The sequence below is a fragment of the Mastigoproctus giganteus genome, chromosome 1 (genome assembly GCF_048544385.1).
Source record: "Mastigoproctus giganteus isolate SK-2022 chromosome 1, ASM4854438v1, whole genome shotgun sequence".
NCBI classification, from domain to species: domain Eukaryota; kingdom Metazoa; phylum Arthropoda; class Arachnida; order Uropygi; family Thelyphonidae; genus Mastigoproctus; species Mastigoproctus giganteus.
In genome coordinates this window covers 167298528-167316549 of record NC_143575.1, presented here as the reverse complement: position 1 = coordinate 167316549, position 18022 = coordinate 167298528, and the positions used below count along the sequence as shown (strand labels likewise).

Here is an 18022-nt window from a genome sequence, read left to right as displayed (position 1 = left end):
ATTATTGACAAAGTAAGTAAAGGGATGTTGTTTTTCTTTGCAATTTCTGTTATTATTATTGTTGCTCCTATATTATTTCTCCCTGATTGTGGGATTCCACTCCATGACGGGTACTGCTACCAAGTACACGGGGTGGTTGTAATGTCTGGTGTTACTGTTGGTCGAGGAAATCTCTGACTAACATACAGGTGTTCAGGATTGCGACTTTCTGGAGTTCCTTGTAGTGTTCTCTGGGAGACCTATTGCTGCTAGGCTGCTATGTAGTGTTTGGTACCATACCGGTGGTTGACACGATGATCGGGATGATTGATACTTCTTGCATATGCCACATCTCCTTGATCTCATGTCTCAGGTTCGTGTGCTTCCTAATTTTTTCCTAATGGGTTTTCTGGACATTGCTAGTGTTGGGCACCACTATGTCAATCAGGTAGAGCCTTTTCCGTCTTGTCCACAAGGGTTATGTCCGGTCTGTTGTGCAGGATGGTCTTATCCGTTATTATGGTGCGGTCCCAGTACAGCTTGTGGGTTTGGGTCTCTAGTACTGCCTGACGTTTGTACTTGTAGTATGGTAAACTTTCTTTGGTCAACTGGTATTTCCTCGCTAGCTTCTGATTTAATATCCTAGCTACCTGGTCGTGTCTACAAGTTTACTCGGTCTGGGTGATCACATTACACCCTGCAGTGATGTATTGGATCATTTCTGAGGCTAGGTGGCATCATCGACATGTGTCATCTGACATTCTGGGCTCCTTTGCGATGTATTTTCTATAGTTTCTAGGGTTGATTACCTGGTCTTGGATGGCCAGCATGAATCCTTCAGTCTCGGGGAAGAGCGACCCGCTTGTGAGCCATGAATTGGAAGCAGTGTTATCGATGTGATCTTGATGAAGGTCATTGTAGTGTCTGCCATGGAGTGTCTTCTTGGCTCATCTTTCTAACTTCGTTTCTTGTATCGTCTGGGCAGGAGGGGGTTCCTCGCTTAGGTTGAGTGGGTATACCACTTATCTATCTTCCTTATGGCCTGGTGGAGTGGTGTTGTGTTGTTCGTGAAGTAATCCTTCAGGTTAACTATTGCTGTTTTCTGTTGCTCTATCAGGCCCCCTTCCTCCCTCTTTCCGAGCTATTGTTAGTCTCTCCACTGCTGACTTCGGGTGGTGTTGCTGGCTCTTGGTCATTATTGTCCTTCTCTTTCGCGTGATATCTTCTAGCTCGGTGGTAGTCCAATCTATGACCCCCAAAGGTGTATGTTAGTACTGGAGCTGCATAGGTGTTTATGGCTTTAACTGTGTTCCCTCCATTCAATTTTGCTTTCAGCAGGCTTCTGAGTCTGATGATATTTTTCGTTCAAGCACTTTTTGATTTCCTTGTGCTCTAACAGCTGAGCCTGCATCATCCCTAGGTATTTGTAGGTTTCTCCTTCTGTCATAGCTTCGATCTCTTTACCAGTCAGCAGCTGGTAGTTTTGACCAACTAATTTTCCCTGGTGCAGTGTGTGGGTCTTGCATTTGTCTAGACCAAATTCCATCCTGATGTCCTTGCTGAATTCTTCAGTGATCCGGAGTAGTTGCTTCTCAGTTGCCGTGTACAGCTTGAAGCCATCCACGTACATCAGGTGGATGAGGATGTACAGGTTCTTTCTTCCTTCTTTGATGTTATATCCATACTTGCTGCCGTTAAGCATGGTGGATAGCGGGTTGAGTGCTAGACAGAACCACAGTGGGCTCAGAGCATCTCCCTGAAAGATTCCTCTTCTAATGGGGATTGGCCTGGTTGTGATGTTCTCAACCTTAATGGTGGTACTCCATTTCGCCATTGTTGCTCCTAGGAAGTTTGTCATTGAACTGACCTTGTAGATCTTCAGTGCCTCTATTAGAAAGCTATGTGGTATGAAGTCGAAGGCCTTGCAGTAATCGATGTAGACTGTGTATAGGTTGCGGTGCTTCTTGTAGGCTTCCTCCATAACTGCGGCATCTATGGTTAATTGCTCCTTGCATCCTTTCTGCTGTTCAGCCATTATGTTCTGACTCTCTAAGTGGTCTGATACCTTCTGGTTATGCAGCTGTTCAGGATCTTGTATATCGTTGGGAGGCAGGTGATTGGCCTGTATTTCGACGGGTTTCTTGTACCTTCTTCTTTGGGCTTCAGACACGTGACTCCTTCAGTGAGAAACTTCAAGTTTGTCTTCGGGTGTCTGATCATTCGAGTGAACTGCTCTGCTAGGTGCTTGTGTGTGCAGGTAAGCTTCGTGTACCAGTAGTTGTGGATGTTATCAATTCCTGGGGTTCACCAGTTGTGGGTGTTCCTGATTGACTGTTTTACTTCTTTTTCTCCAATCTCCCACTCTCTCATCTCTTGTATGTCCTTGGTTTTCTTCCATTCTACTTCTATCCAGGGTGCTCCGCTGTTATGTCTTACTTCACTGCTCCAGATATTTCCCCAGAACTCCTCGATCGTCTTCTTCTCGGGTGGTCTGTTTCCTGCTTTCTCATCTTCACCCAGTTTCCTGTAGAAGGCTCTTTGGTCCTCATTAAAGATTCTGTTGTTTATTTTCCTCGGGGAGCTCTCTTTGTATAGGTGTAGTATCTTGCTGAATGGGAGGAGGTTCTGCTTCAGTGTGTCCAAGTATTCTCCTATTCTCTAATTTCTGGTCTCATGTTTGCTGTGGACGCTGTCTCTCTTGAGGATGCTCTTCACCTTTCCAATCAATTTCTTACTTTATTGCCCTGTTGGTACTGGGTCAACTGACCTATCTTGACTCTTAGTTCTTCTATCTTCTGCTGAAGTCTTCTTTCCCAAGCTGGTGGTACCTTCTGTTTATGGTTCTTCTGCTGCCAGTCTCTCGTTTCTTTTCCATTAATCCTAGTAGCTGCTATGGCAGCACAGTATACAGCTGTGTGGATAGCCTCCAGCTTTGCACCATTGTTGTCAAGGTAATGGGGGCATTATTTGCTGATTGAGGTGGTCTGTTACTCTCCACAAGATTTTATTTGGCTTCTGCTTAGGTATCGTGTGGGTTCTTGTGAGGTCCTTTCCTTCGAATTCTGTTAGGGCCTTCTTCCACTCGTCTTCTATTCTGGATATCATGACTTCGTCTCTATCCACTTCAACTACTCTGGGTTGTATTCTTCTTGCTGTTCCTCCTCTGGTTCCATGGTATGCTGTTCCTCTTCTGGTTCCATATTGACCATATTCTTTGTGCTTTGTAGTTCATCGCTGACATCCTGCTTGATTTTTTCCAAGATGGCAGGAGCTATTAGATTCTTCGTGACGATGGTCCTTCTTTGGTCTGCTAATCGCTATTCAGTGACCTGAATATCCGGGTGTCGTTCCAAACACTTGATATGTAGCCATGATCTGTACATTGTCATATCGGTCTCTAGCCTGGTTATTTCATAGTATGCTCACATGATGTACATATTCATTTCAATGCTCCACTTCGTGCGTTGCCGTTTTCTTCCATCCTGGGTGGTTACTAGCGCAGTTGCACAGGAAGCACTTCCAGTTGGTGGGGCTGGGTGCTCATGCCCTTCTCTTGTGGTAGCCATATGGGGTCAGCGCCACTTGCTCCACTGCCTTGCTCGGGAGACAGTCTCCAACTTTTCGAACTGACCCCTCTGCCTAAGGCCGGAACGTGAGTGACTTTATCCGTGCCACACACGAAGCAGTAGGAAAATATTTCTCTGCGACATCATCCATCTATGGAGGTGGACTTGTTTAGCTTCGGCTTATGTCCAGCAGTTTATTTTATTTAATTTCAGTTCTCAGGAGTGACACCAGATGGCACCGGTGTCTGCCCCAGCCATTACTCCTCCCTTGGGGAAGTTAAGTCCAATGGAGTAACTTTCACAATTTTTTTTTTTTTTTTTAAAATCATCATTTAATATTATTATTATTATATTGGTCTCCCAGCATAACAGAGCCGTGTTCGCTTCCACCAAGGCGGGATTCAAACCCGGGTCCATCAGGCTGGTAGTCCAGTGTCTTAACCACCGGGCCATCTTGCCCCCTTCTTCTTATTATTTGCTACATGGTGCAAGGAAGCCCGAGGCTTATGCTGCACCAGCCAAAAAAAAATAAAATAAAAAATTGCCGAGTTACCCTGAGAGAGAGAGAGAGAGAGAGAGAGAGAGGTAGAAGGTAAAAGAAGAGAAGAATGATGATATCCAGTTCAGGACCCTGGGTATGCCAAGCCCATAACTCACCAGATGTAAGCCCTTGGGGATGCTTATGCTTCATTCCATTTTATTAGTCTCCCTGGTAAATTATACAAGAGTTAATAAAGCGGAATAAAGTTGAATTAAATTAAAAATTATAATTTTCAATTTAATTTCCAGGCTTAATTCTTTCCATTTATGTTTTTCTGCCACAACTGCTAGATAAGGTTATAAGCAAGCTTTAAATTAAATTAAACACATAAGCTAAAAAAAGACATCTCAGATTCTTTTTAAAATGGCACAAAAAATAGATTAAAAAAAAAAAAAAAAACTCTTTGAAAACATCATGAGAATTTAAAAAAAATAACCTTAATGATGTTTTTTGGGATGTATTTCTTTTTAGCTACCAGAAACTGGTTTTGTTCACATAAAAGTAAATTCTATTAAATTTGGTGCTTCTTCCTGGAAATAGTGTTCCAGGTTGTCACTGGTATGCTAGCGATAAGGAAAAAACAGAACTGCACGAACTTCATTTTAACCATATGAAATTACACTATTTCTCGTGGGGTAAAAACAGACTTTGTAATACATCTGAACCAAATTTTGTAATAAACAAATATGTTTACATAGAAAAGCCTTTCCTTTCATAGGGGAATGATGTTCTTTGTAAAAACACAAATATATGCATAAACAGTTTGCATTAATGAGACTATTGTATTAATATTAATCTCAGAAGAACAGCTAATCCCGATGTCTGCATTAATAAAGAAACATTAATTCTTGGTCAACACAATGAAAATGAAATCAAATTGGAACAAATATGTATTGGTTACCTTACCTTCCACTTGTAGCATCATAGTTAGGAACAACATGAATTCCTAAAGGACCAGATTCATTTTTCAGTACTATTACGGATTCTCTGGAAAAATATGTTTCTATCAATAAATTCAAAGCATGAAAGAATAACACGACTAGATTTATAAATTTCTGTTAAAGTTCCTGTTTACTAATAACACCATTTTTAATTATTTTTTACCTATGAAAACACATTTCAGTAATTTTATTTCTATATAAATTGGTGAAATGATATTTATAATGTCAAATAAGTAATACTTAAGCTTTAGTTTTGAAGATTACCAAAAAAGTAACTAAATTAATATATCATAAAAATATATCATGCCTGTTATTGCAAGAGGGTTTTTTTTTTTTTTTTTTTTTACAAGAACATAATGCATAAGTATAATCAAAATAACAAATCTATCTCAAATTTAACCAAACCAGGTCATTGTGCAGGTGGAGCATAATAACTTCTAATACAAACCAAAGTCCATCCCCACTTATATAGAAACTTTCCATCCCCACTTATATAGAAACTTTCCAACTTAAAAGTGGTTGGATTAAGCCATTCAAGATATTCTAAATCAATGTTTGCAACATGTTTATGAAATTTTTGAAACATTATCGTATTGTTCTTTTAGAAACAGTGTTAAATGTGTATGAGCCCAGGACAGCAAAACAAAAGTCTATTTAACCCACAATGCAGCAAAAAGGCCTTAAATTCAGTCTCTTTAACCAACAGTACAACATTTATCTGCATTGAAAAATAGCTGAAAGCAGTCCAGTAGTATCCAGCATAGAGATTTCAAACTCCAAGAAAAGACTTTGAAATCTCCCAAATGATGCCCATAGGAAGGGGGGCAAGGATCTTAGAGGTACGGTATATAAAAAAAAAAAACCCCATATTCAGTTTCAATAACTATAGTGATTAGTCTGATTTAAAAAGTTTGAAAATCGATTTTACTTATTTTTTATTACTTTCTTTTTTTTCCAAAATTGAAAGCAGTGGGTTATTTTGATTCCTTTTTTAAAATTAAGATTTTTAAAAAATCATAAACGGGGAAGATTTCTTGCAATGACCACCTAACATGAAAATTAAAATCAAAATTTGTATAAAATAAAGTATTTACAAGACTAAAACACTAAAATAGAATAAAAGTAAATAAAATAAAGATCAGTGAGTGAAAGTGCTAAAATAAAATAAGATGTAACTTTTGAGGCAGAACACCCCTTAGTGTTCTTTTCAGCTGCATTCAAAATTATCTGCAGTGGATTCTATTACCCTGTAGTATCGAGGGTATCCTTGAACCCTATCCTCATGGGTGTAGGGCTCCTAGATACAAGCAATGTCAATCTGTTTTTCTTCCATTATTATTTTTAGTTGGTTGCTAACTGTGCAAGCTCTCTGGGCACTTAACTGCAGGAACTTCAAAGCTTGGTAATTATGGAAATTATGGTAATTGTCCATAATCAATTATACATTGCTAGAATTTGGGTATAAGGAAGTGCTACCCCAGCCAATATATATTCTGTTGTTTTGACAATATTTGCCAAATTGGTGAGAGGGAAGAGGGTTCTGCTATCCAGTTACAAGACTAGGTAGACTTCAACCTAGTACTATATTTTAGCATAAATTCTGAGTTTAGTTAGAGTTGGTTACAGAGTTATTCCGAGTTATAGATCACTGGATGGCAATATATAATTTAGCTTGTAGGGTTTTCGTTCACTACCAGCAAATATCTATAAACAAAGATAGAACAAATCAATAAGTCTATAGCCAAAAAAGTGCAGGCTGGAAAACAGTGTTTGTGCTGTTATTAATAAGAGCAAAATTATGACCATCTATAACTTTTTCTATAGGCTGCCTAAAAGAATTTGATTCAGAGCACATTTCCCTTCCCCCATAGGAGATTATGGGCATTAAAATTCCCTTGTATGCATTAAGGAGAAGGTGAACTGAATAAGAAGACTATCAAGTATATTACTAGTAATGTCATTTTCCAAAGGTAAACAGATAAAATAAATTGTCATAAAGAAACTTACTAGTATTCTAATAGCTACTCCTATATGTTGGAAAAGTAATTACTTACATACCATTCAATTATGCACCAGCCTGTTTCCTACTTACTTATCCACAGTCATTCCAGCTTCTTGCCAAAAAAACCAGTTTTCTCCATTTAGTTCTATCCTCACGCCATTCCTCTTCTCCCCCTCTCTCTAGCTCCTCTTAACTAACACCTCTTCAAACCACTATCTCCTCAACGTTCCTCTTGATCTTTTATTCCCATTTCCATTCCTAAAAACCACTTTGGTGGTCCGTCATCCTCCATTCTCATTACACACTGAAACCATCTCAGTGTGTTCTTCTTAATTGATAAAATAATAAAGAACTGTACAGGGAAATAGAGTAGATCAGTAAATCACAGAGTCTTATAAGGGGGATTTTAATTTCCCACATATTGACTGGAATTAGTGGGTTGGTCACACACACACACACACACACACACACACACACACACACACACACACACACACACACACACACACACTAGCAAGGCTTTTGTGGATTTATTGAATAATTGTTTTCTACATCAGCATGTTCGGGAGGCAACTAGAGGGAGTAATACTCTTGATCTGATTATCAGCAGCGATTCTTCATGCATTAAGAATCTGCAGATAAAGGAACCTTTAGGTGACAGTGATCAAGTGAGATTTACTCAAAGAGGTAACTACCATCACGGGTAAAGGGAAGGGTTTTTGCTTTAGTAAAGGCAACCACGGAGGTATGACACAGTATTTAAATTCTATATAGTGGGCACAACTGATGATGTTACCAACAGCAAATTCAAAATGTGAAGCATTCAAAGAATTAATCTTGGAAGCTACTAGGCTTTACATACCAACTAAGAAATATTGTTCAAGGTTTAGGACTAAAAGGTTAAGGAGACATGTAGCAGAGAATAAAAATGCATGAGATACATATAAATTAATGGGTGACATGGAAGCCTATGATAGATATAAGCTGGTCCATAACCAAGTCACAAAGGAGGTTAGGCAGGCAAAGGCAGATTATGAGAAATCTTTGGCAAAGGATGCAAAGAAAAACAGCAGAGAGCTCTTTAACTATGTAAACACTAGAAGGCAAGGGATGAATCAGATTGGTCCACTGGATATCGATGGTTCAACTGTTGATGATCCTGCTCAGGTGGCTAACAAACTAAATGAGTATTTTGCATGTGCATTCACACATGAGGAATTATTCAGGGAGAATAATTCAATTTAATTCAATAATTTAATTCAATCCATGAATTAAACTCTGGCAGTGAGCTAGATGATTTTGTAATCATCTAGCTCACTGAGAGTAAATTGGAGGAGAAATTGTTGAATATAAACATAAGAAAGGCACCTGGGATGGGTGAGATCTATCCAGTTACATTAAAGGAGGCAGCAAAGGAAGTAAGCAAACCCTTAACCATAATTATGAGAGCTTCCTTGGACTCAGGGGAGGTACCCATGGACTGGAGATGTGCAAATGTGACCCCAATTCACAGAGGATCAATGGGTAACACAAGTAATTATAGACCTGTTAGTTTAACTTCTGTTCCAGGGAAATTAATGGAGGCACTGGTTAAAGAAGAACTGCAGGATCATCTAGACAAGACTTCAGTTGTAGCTCGGACACAGCATGGTTTTGTTAAGGAAAGTCTTGTTTGACCAATTTGATTGAATACTATTTGGTCACAAAGGAACTGGATGTAGGGAATAACTTTGATATCATATATTTAGATCTTAGAAAGGCTTTTGATAGTGTTGCACATGGAAGCCTGCTGCACAAATTGGAGCAGTGTGGCATTGAAGGAAATTGCTGCTATAAATAAAGGGATGGTTGAGTGGGAGAAAACAGAGTGGTAATCAATGTACACTGCTCTTCGTGGACTAATGTTATTAGTAGTCCCTCAGAGTTCAGTGTTGGGGCCATAGTTGTTTTCTGTATTTATAAATGACATTGATGATGGTATATCAGGCTTAATATCCAAGTTTGCAGACCATATGAAAGTTGGCAGGGCTGTTAGGGACCCTAATGACAGTACGCTGCAACAACAGGATCTAGAAAAGTTGAGCAGATGGCTTAGAGGTAGCAAATGAAGTTTATCACTTCCAATATGTAAAGTACTACATATTGGAAGCAGTAACCCTAGAGTAACATACCAACTCTGTGGTACTACACTAATAGTGGTAAAGAATGAAAAGGACCTGGGGGTAATTGTGCAGGCAGATATGAAGTTTGTTTCCTGAGCAGTGCAGACGGTCTGCAAGAGTAGCTCATGGTGTCTTGTCAATGATACACAGGAATTTTTCTAGCAGGAATAAGGAGGTGATTATCCCCTTGTATAAGGCAATGGCCACCTTGAGTACTGTATACAGGTCTGGAGGCTCATTTCAAGAAGGACGTAGAGCTGCTAGAACAAGTACAGAGAAGGGCAACAAAATTAGTAAATGGAACAAAGGGTTGCTCTTACGAAGAAAGGCTTAAGTTTTACAGATTACAGTGTCTGAAGATTAGGTACCTGCGAGGTGATCTGATTGATGTGTATAAAGACTTGAATGGTTTGAGCATGTGCAATGCTAATGGTATTCTTCCTCTTGCTCAGAATAATCACCCGAGAGGGCATAAATTCAAATTAAGGAAAAACAGTTGTAAGATAGATGTGCGGAAGTTTGCCTTTAACCAGTGGGTAGATTGGTGGAACAGACTTCCATCTTTTGTTATGGAAGTTGATAGCCTAAATAAATTTAAGCTGAGCTGGACAGGTATTTGGAACGAATGGAGGGGTGAAATCAGATGATGGTGCATAAGCTTGTTTTCTTGTAATTGGCTGATGGTGCATAAGCTTGTTTTCTTGTAATTTTTCTCTTACTTTCACTCAAATATCCCTGTTTCTTGTTCTATCTCTGCTAGTCTTTCCACAAAATCCTCTCAGCAACTCATTTCCATTGCTTGCATTCTGCTGATATCTTCCCCCCATTACCCACGATTCTGATCTATATGTCATTATTGGTACAGAATATAATATTTAGAGTACCACACCTTGCACTTCAAGGGTACCTCCTTTCAAACTAGAACTTATCTCCTTATCAATTCTCCCTTCTTTTTCTACTATATATCTCCCTATATATCTGAAACTATACACTTTTATCTTCTTCCCCTCTTTGCATCACCTAAAACTTTCTGCCCAGCTTTCAAGCTATTCTTGTACCACCTCTTCTCCATCACCATATATCAAAAAATCATCGACAAACATCACTTTCATTCTTTCTACCCCAATCCTTTTATCCACAGAATTTGAAATATCATCCATTACAAGTATAAACTGCACAGATGACTGCACTTTCCTGCCTCAATCCATTAAGTTTGAACCAGCATGTTTCCTACGGTTGTTTTCGCACAACCTTCACTTCCTCTGTGTAGACAATCTTCACCAATGCCTTCCATACTCTGTTTGGACATTTCCCTTTTCTCTCTATTATCTTGTTACCTTTTCTCTTTTTCTATCATATGCCTCTTCCAAATCCTTCAATGCTACGCACCTTAACCATGCTCATGTTTTTCCATCATTTGTCTCACAGCAAAAATTAGTTGTGTGGTCAATCTATACCTTTTGAAGCCACTGTACTCTTCCTCATTCCATTTTAAACCTTTTCTCATACTCTCCTTACACTTACCATTACCTTATACTCCTTACCATTATTCTCTCATACATTGTACAGTGAACCAATTGTAAAGTGCAATTCACAAATTGCAGCTCCGTTGAACGAGAGGGTTTTTAGCCGTTTTATTAACCAATTGTTATATCAAATTATTATCTATAAATAGCTATAGACCTAGTCAGGATCCTTAGTTTATTCTAAATTGAGATAGCGAGATTTGGAAGTAAATCAATACTTAAGAGTCCGTAGAAGTTCCGTTCGTAATTACCGCCATTGTAACACAATACAGCATATCCGGAATTCGATAGCATTAGCTTTGTACAGTATAGTGGAAAATATAATATTGTCAATTAATCAGTAAATCTATTAATCTTGTTAAACTTCATTGACAATTAAATTGTACTTTTAACTATATATATAACGACTTAGAGTACAAACGTAACAAATAATTAATACATAACTTGATACGGAAGTTATATAAAGGGAACTCGTAGATAACACTCTATACTGAAAAATAAATATAGCGTTATAACTGTGTTAGGATACAAGTTTAAGGTTTTAATTTTGTTCTGAAATTGTAATTTTATTGACATTAAATCGAAATCATGACTCAAACCAGAGCAGCAAAGCAAAAGGCTCGAGCTAATGGGAGTGCTGTGGCTCAGGGGAGAACTGAGGGGGGCAGTTGCCCTCTGAATCACAGCCTTTTAAGATGCACTGTTTGCTTGATGTTTGCGGAGCATTCGGGTACGGGACATGATACTGCCATGGGGGATGTTTTTGTGTGTGCACGATGCAAGGAAATTAGGCAACAACTCAGCGTTGTTATGGGCCTATATGAGACCTTGAAGGATAGGGTGGATGCCCTCGAAGGAAATAAATTGAGGGGCTCATCAAGCTCTCAGCTGCCCACATCAACGCCAGAGCTTGCACTTGGTCATCTTGCAACACAGAGGCAGCTCCCAAGGCAGAATGCGCTGGTCCCACAGGAACTAGTAGTTGTTGGTGACTCTATTGTCAGGGAAATGGGGAACATGCTTTGTAAAAAGGATAGGTGGAACAGGACCAGGGTATGTCTGCCAGGGGCAAAGGTTGATGACGTTGTAGAGCGGATATCATCTTTTAAGGGCACAAAAGGTGATATAGTTGTACACGTTGGCACTAATGATATTAAGAGTAGGAGACCAGAGGAATTACTTAACAAGTACAGGTCACAGTTGAAAAAAAGCCGTGAAGTAGGGTTGAATTTGAAAGTGCCTGCAATTCTGCCCAGACACGATAGGAGGGAGTATATGATGAGAGCCTTGTCGATCAATTCGGCCCTGGAAAGATTGTGCAAGGCTGAAGGGGTAGAATTTTTTTCAGCCTGGACTGTACTTGTTAACAGGAGAGACTGCTTCTACAGGGATGGGATACACTTAAATAGAAAGGGTGCAAGAATATTTGCTGATGCTATCGAGGCAGTGTTAGGTGGGTCGGAAAACTGCTAGCTTGGGGGGGAGACAAAGATAAATAGATTAACAATAGCCACTGGCAGAGGTGAAAGAGATTCTTGCACTGCTTCTATTGGAATGAGCAGAAGCCTGAAAAACAATACGCAGGATATTTCAGAGACTGCTGGAAGTCACTGCGGTACAAGTAAACACATGGGTTGTGTTAGGGTAGCTAAGAATAGAAACAGGTGCATGTATACTTGCGTGTACACCAATGCTAGGAGTTTAGTAAATAAATTTGATGAATTTGAGGTTTTGCTCAAAACATCAAAGGCAGATATTGTTGGGATATCAGAGACATGGTGTCACACAGATATAAGGAATGCAGAACTGGAATTTGGGGAGTACAACGTCTACAGAAAGGATAGACAGGATAGGAAGGGAGGAGGGGTTATGCTATTAGTTAAGAAACACAAAGTCCAAGGAAGTGAAGCCAGTCGACATCGATGGACAGGGCAGTGTCGAGTCAGTTTGGTGTGACATAAGCATAGGGAAATCAAAATTGAGAGTAGGAATGTGCTATAGGCCTAATGACTCTGATGAGTATAATAAGATACTGTACAGGGAAATAGAATGGACCAGTAAATCAGAGAGTCTTATAATGGGGGATTTTAATTTCCCAGATATTGACTGGAATTTGTGGGTTGGTCACTCACACACTAGCGAGGCTTTTGTGGATTTATTGGATGATTGTTTTCTACACCAGCATGTTTGGGAGGCAACTAGAGGGAGTAATACTCTTGATCTGATTATCAGTAGTGATTCTTCATGCATTAAGAATCTGCAGATAAAGGAACCACTAGGTGGCAGTGATCACAGTGTGCTGAAGTCGGATTTATTCAGAGGTAACTACCATCAGGGGTAAAGGGAAGGGTTTTTGCTTTTGTAAAGGCGACTATGATGGGCTGAGACAGTATTTAAATTCTATACAGTGGGACCAACTGATGATGTTACCAACAGCAAATTCAAAATGGGAAGAACTAAGGAACTAATCTTGGAAGCTACCAGGCTTTACATACCAACCAAGAAATATTGTTCAAGGTTCAGGCCTAAATGGTTGTCAGATGAACTAATGAGACATATGGCAGAGAAGAAAAATGCATGGGATACATACAAATTAATGGGTGACATGGAAGCCTATGATAGATATGTTGGTCTGTAACCAAGTCACAAAGAAGATTAGGCAGGCAAAGGCAGATTATGAGAAATCCTTGGCAAAGAATGCAAAGAAAAACAGAAAAGAGTTCTTTACCTATTTAAAGTCAAGAAGGAAAGGGATGAATCAGATTGGGCCACTTGATATTGATGGTTCAACAGTTGAGGATCCTGCTCAGGGGCTAACAATCTAAACGAGTATTTTGCATCTACATTCACACATGAGGAGTTATTCAGGAAGGGGAATGTCGTACGTGAAGTAAACATTGGCAGTGAGCTAGACGATTTTCTAATAACTGAGAGAAAAGTGGAGGAGAAATTGTTGACGATAAACATAAAAAAGGCACCTGGGGTGGATGGGATCTATCCAGTTATATTAAAGGAGGCAGCAAAGGAAGTAAGCAAACCCCTGGCCATAATTATGAGAGCTTCTTTGGACTCAGCGGAGGTACCCATAGACTGGAGATGTGCAAATGTAACCCCAATTCACAAAGGAGGATCAAAGGCTGACACAAGTAATTATAGACTTGTTAGTTTAACTTCGGTTCCAGGAAAATTAATGGAGGCACTGGTTAAAGAAGCACTGCAGGATCATCTGGACAAGAATTCAGTTATAGCTCAGACACAGCATGGTTTTGTTAAGGGCAGGTCTTGTCTGACCAATTTGATTGGATACTATGATGTAGTCACAAAAGAACTGGATGCAGGGAATAACTTTGATATTATATATTTGGATCTTAGAAAGGCTTTTGATACTGTTGCGCATGGAAGACTGCTGCACAAATTGGAACAGTGTGGCATTGGAGGCAAATTGCTGATATGGATAAAGGGATGGTTGAGTGGCAGAAGACAGAGAGTGGTAATCAATGGACACTGCTCAACGTGGACTAATGTTATTAGTGGAGTTCCTCAGGGTTCAGTGTTGGGTCCATTGTTGTTTTCTGTATTTATAAATGATATTGATGATGGTATATCAAGCTTAATGTCCAAGTTTGGAGACGATACAAAGGTTGGCAGGGTTGTTAAGGACACTACTGATGCTATGCTGCTGCAACAGGATCTGGAAAGGTTGAGCAGATGGGCTGAGAGGTGGCAAATGAAGTTTAACATTGACAAATGTAAAGTACTACATATGGGAAACAGTAACCCCAGATCAACGTATCAACTCTGTGATACTATGCTGACAGTGGTAGAGAATGAAAAGGACCTGGGGTAATTGTGCAGGCAGATATGAAGTTCTCTAAGCAGTGCAGACGAGCTGCAAGAGTAGCTCATGGTGTCTTGTCAATGATATACAGGAATTTTTCTAGCAGGGATAGGGATGTGATTATTCCCTTGTATAAGGCATTGGTCAGGCCACACCTTGAGTACTGTATACAGGTCTGGAGACCTCATTTCAAGAAGGATGTAGAGCTGCTGGAACGAGTACAGAGAAGGGTAACAAGATTAGTGAATGGAACAGTTGCTCTTATGAAGAAAGGCTTAAGTTTTGAAAATTACAGAGTCTGGAGACTAGGCATCGGCGAGGTGATCTGATAGAGGTGTATAAGGCTTTGAATATCTTGAGCATACTCAATGCCGATGGGATTCTTCCTCTTGCTCAGAATAATCACCTGAGAGGGCATAAATTCAAATTGAGGAAGGACGGATGTCGGATAGATGTGCGGAAATTTGCTTTTAGCCAGCGGGCAGTTGGTTTGTGGAATAGACTTCCATCACTTGTTGTTGAAGTTGATAGCCTAAACAAATTTAAGGCTCAGCTGGACAGGTATTTCGAACGAACAGAGGGGTGAAATGGGAGTAGTGGTTGTGCTTTTTTTTTTTTTGGCTGATGCTGAATAAGCTTGCTTTCTTGCATCATATGCCTCTACTAATGCTAATGTTTCTCATATGACTATAGAGTCATAAGGGAAAATATACGAAAGGATTGTGGATTTATAATCCTTAATAATTCTCAAATACAACAGCCCCTATCTTCTTTCTTATATATAAGTACAATTAATTCTCTTTTTTAGTTCCACAGTATCCTTTTCACCCCCAATACTACTTTTAGTATTCTGTAAATTCGCTGCAGACTTGCATGTCCTGCACATCTTATTTCCATATAGTCACTTCACCTTCTTTCATCATTTCCATTGCAGCTTTCAGTTCTCTTCTCGATATCTTTCTCTCCCCTCCTCCCTTACCCCTACTTCTTCCACTGTATCTTTTTTCTCTAATGTTCATTAGACCTTTAAAACAGTATTTCCACCTCCTCCTCCTTATTTATCTGTATTCATTTTTCCCATTTTATTATAAGAGTAATACTGTTCCTCCCTAGCTCTCCACCTAATTCTTCACTTAGCCATACATCTTATTCCCATTATTAATATCTTGTAGAATTTGCAACTTCTCTCCTCTTTAACTGTTCTCTTTGCATCCCTTTTTCCTTCTTTATACTCTCTCTCTCTCTCTCTCTCTCTCTCTCTCTCTCTCTCTCTCTCTCTCTCTCTCTCTCTCATGTTTTTACAGGACCTGTTCTTCCTTACAGTAGCTTTCTTTGCTCACTCATTCCTCCACTGTGTCTCTTTTTACCCCCTCAAACCACTTGTCCTTTTTTAAACCCTTCCCATTCCTCCTTTACTCCTTGTACTTCATTCTCAGGCCTCTGTTTCTCTATATTTACTCTATACATTTTTCTTATACACTCATTTTTCAGATTCCATACCTTAAATCTTATGAAATATAGAAAAGGCATAGAATTAAGTAAACCTGCAACACCTCCATGTGCTGATCTCTTATGTTCAATAGCCACTTCTTATTGTTCCCACATCTAAGGCTGTGTCCCCAAAACCTCTCTGAGGCTTCTAGATTCATTCAAAAGTGGGCAGTAAGATTAATTATTGACTAATCTCTACCAGAGTCTCTCCACTCTCAGTCCCACACATATTCTGTTTCCGCTGCATGCCTTTTCTATAGATACTTCCATGGGCACTGTTCTTCTGAATTGGCTTCTATAATTCTTGCTATCTCTTTCAAAACAGTCCAAACATGTGCCACAACCAATCAACATCCTTTTATTGTCCAACTTCAAACTCAGAGAAACAACTTTTCTTCTTCCCCATTTATTCATTCAACTTCCATTTTCTGGAACAATCTTCCTTCATACATATGTCCTGAAAATTACAATTTACAGCAGTTCTAGTCTAATGTCAACGAATATCTTCTTTAATCTTCTCAACCTCCAACCCATACACAGTACTATGTAGTATAGGTTCGGATTTTCATAAAATTAAATAAAAATTATTTCTAATGCTATCTTTATAAGATATTGTGTAATGTGAAATGGATGGGCCATTCTGTGGATTTAGATATTTCTTGTAAATACAGACAAACCAGTTTATATGTACATATTAGTACATGAATATTGTCTGTATTTTTATGGAAACACCAAGATTTCTACTGGATAATTATATTCATTATTTAGATTTGTAAGAACTTTCTGTCTCTTTTATGTGATTAGATGACGGTTGTTGTTGGTTTAGGGATTTACTAGGCACATCAGCAACTATGGCCATAGTGTGCCATACATATGGTAAGTATTAATGCTATTTCCTGTCAGATAGAGATAATTTCAAAAAATAGTATCAGCAAGTTACTTTTTAACTAGTTAAAGGAGGTGGTATACATTAATCATTTTTAGAAAGGTAAAAATGCTTGAGACATTTGCTTTATTGCCTAAAAGTGAAATAGGTGTAAGAGGGTCTTCTGCTGTGGCAGGAGTAAAAAGATTCTGGTATTCTCTTGAATATAATAGACATTCAACAAGGATATGTTTTACTGAAAGTACTGCGTTGCAGTGATGACACTCGGGGGGGGGGGGGGATCTCCCCTCTTAATAGATAACCCTGACTGATATTTGTGTGACCTATTCGTAGGCATGCTAATATTACCTCCTGTTGTTGAACTGAGTTGAAGCTTGAAAGCTATCACACTCAAGTTTTGGCTTGATACTCCGAAGTTTGTTGCTATATTGATTTTTCCATGATAATTGCCACTGATACATGCATTTTCTCTGGATTATTGATTTGTAGTCTTGATATGGTACTTTCCAATTGTCGATGGGTGGTAAGACATCTGATTTTGAGGCACTAATTCAGCAAGCTAATTCATTTCCTGGAATTTCCATATGTCCAGGGACCCAGCATAGGTGTATGCTTTTCCCAAGTTCGAATAAAGTATGCAAAGAAGAGGTTACTTCCTTTAAGACTGGGTGGGTGACATTCATGGGGTTTTCCAGGGTTTGAAGTGCACTTAAAGAGTCTGTAAAAATTATACTATTTTCAATATCGGAGGACTATTTTTCAGTGAAATCTGAATACCCATTAGTTCGGCATAAAATATACTGAACACATATGGCAATTCATAGGCCAATGTGATATTCGGAAAAACTGCAGCAATTCCAACTTTTTGGGTCTCATTCTTTGATCGGTCTGTGTGTAAAACAGCGAAGTTGGGGAACTGATCCACTACTGCATGATACAGTTGTAAGAAATTTTCTTTATGCAATGTAGATTTATTCCATTGATACAGGGATAAATCGCAAGAAGGTGAAGTAAAGTCCCAAGGAGCACAGGAAATTGGAAGTGTATTTGCAACATTATTAAAAGACAGATTAAGTTCATCTGAAATGTA

At 39.1% G+C, this 18022-nt stretch overlaps 1 protein-coding gene across 5 annotated transcripts in view; it reads right to left on the bottom strand.

Moving 5' to 3' along the window:
• The window catches only part of baz (par-3 family cell polarity regulator), a 760042-nt gene that overhangs the window by 472808 nt on the left and 269212 nt on the right, over positions 1 to 18022 (bottom strand). For all 5 annotated transcript variants that reach the window (XM_090374871.1, XM_090374873.1, XM_090374874.1 and 2 more), the window contains exon 7: positions 4993 to 5073. In XM_090374871.1, coding sequence (XP_090230997.1) covers positions 4993 to 5073 — 81 coding nt within the window. The remainder of the gene's footprint in view (positions 1 to 4992; positions 5074 to 18022) is intronic.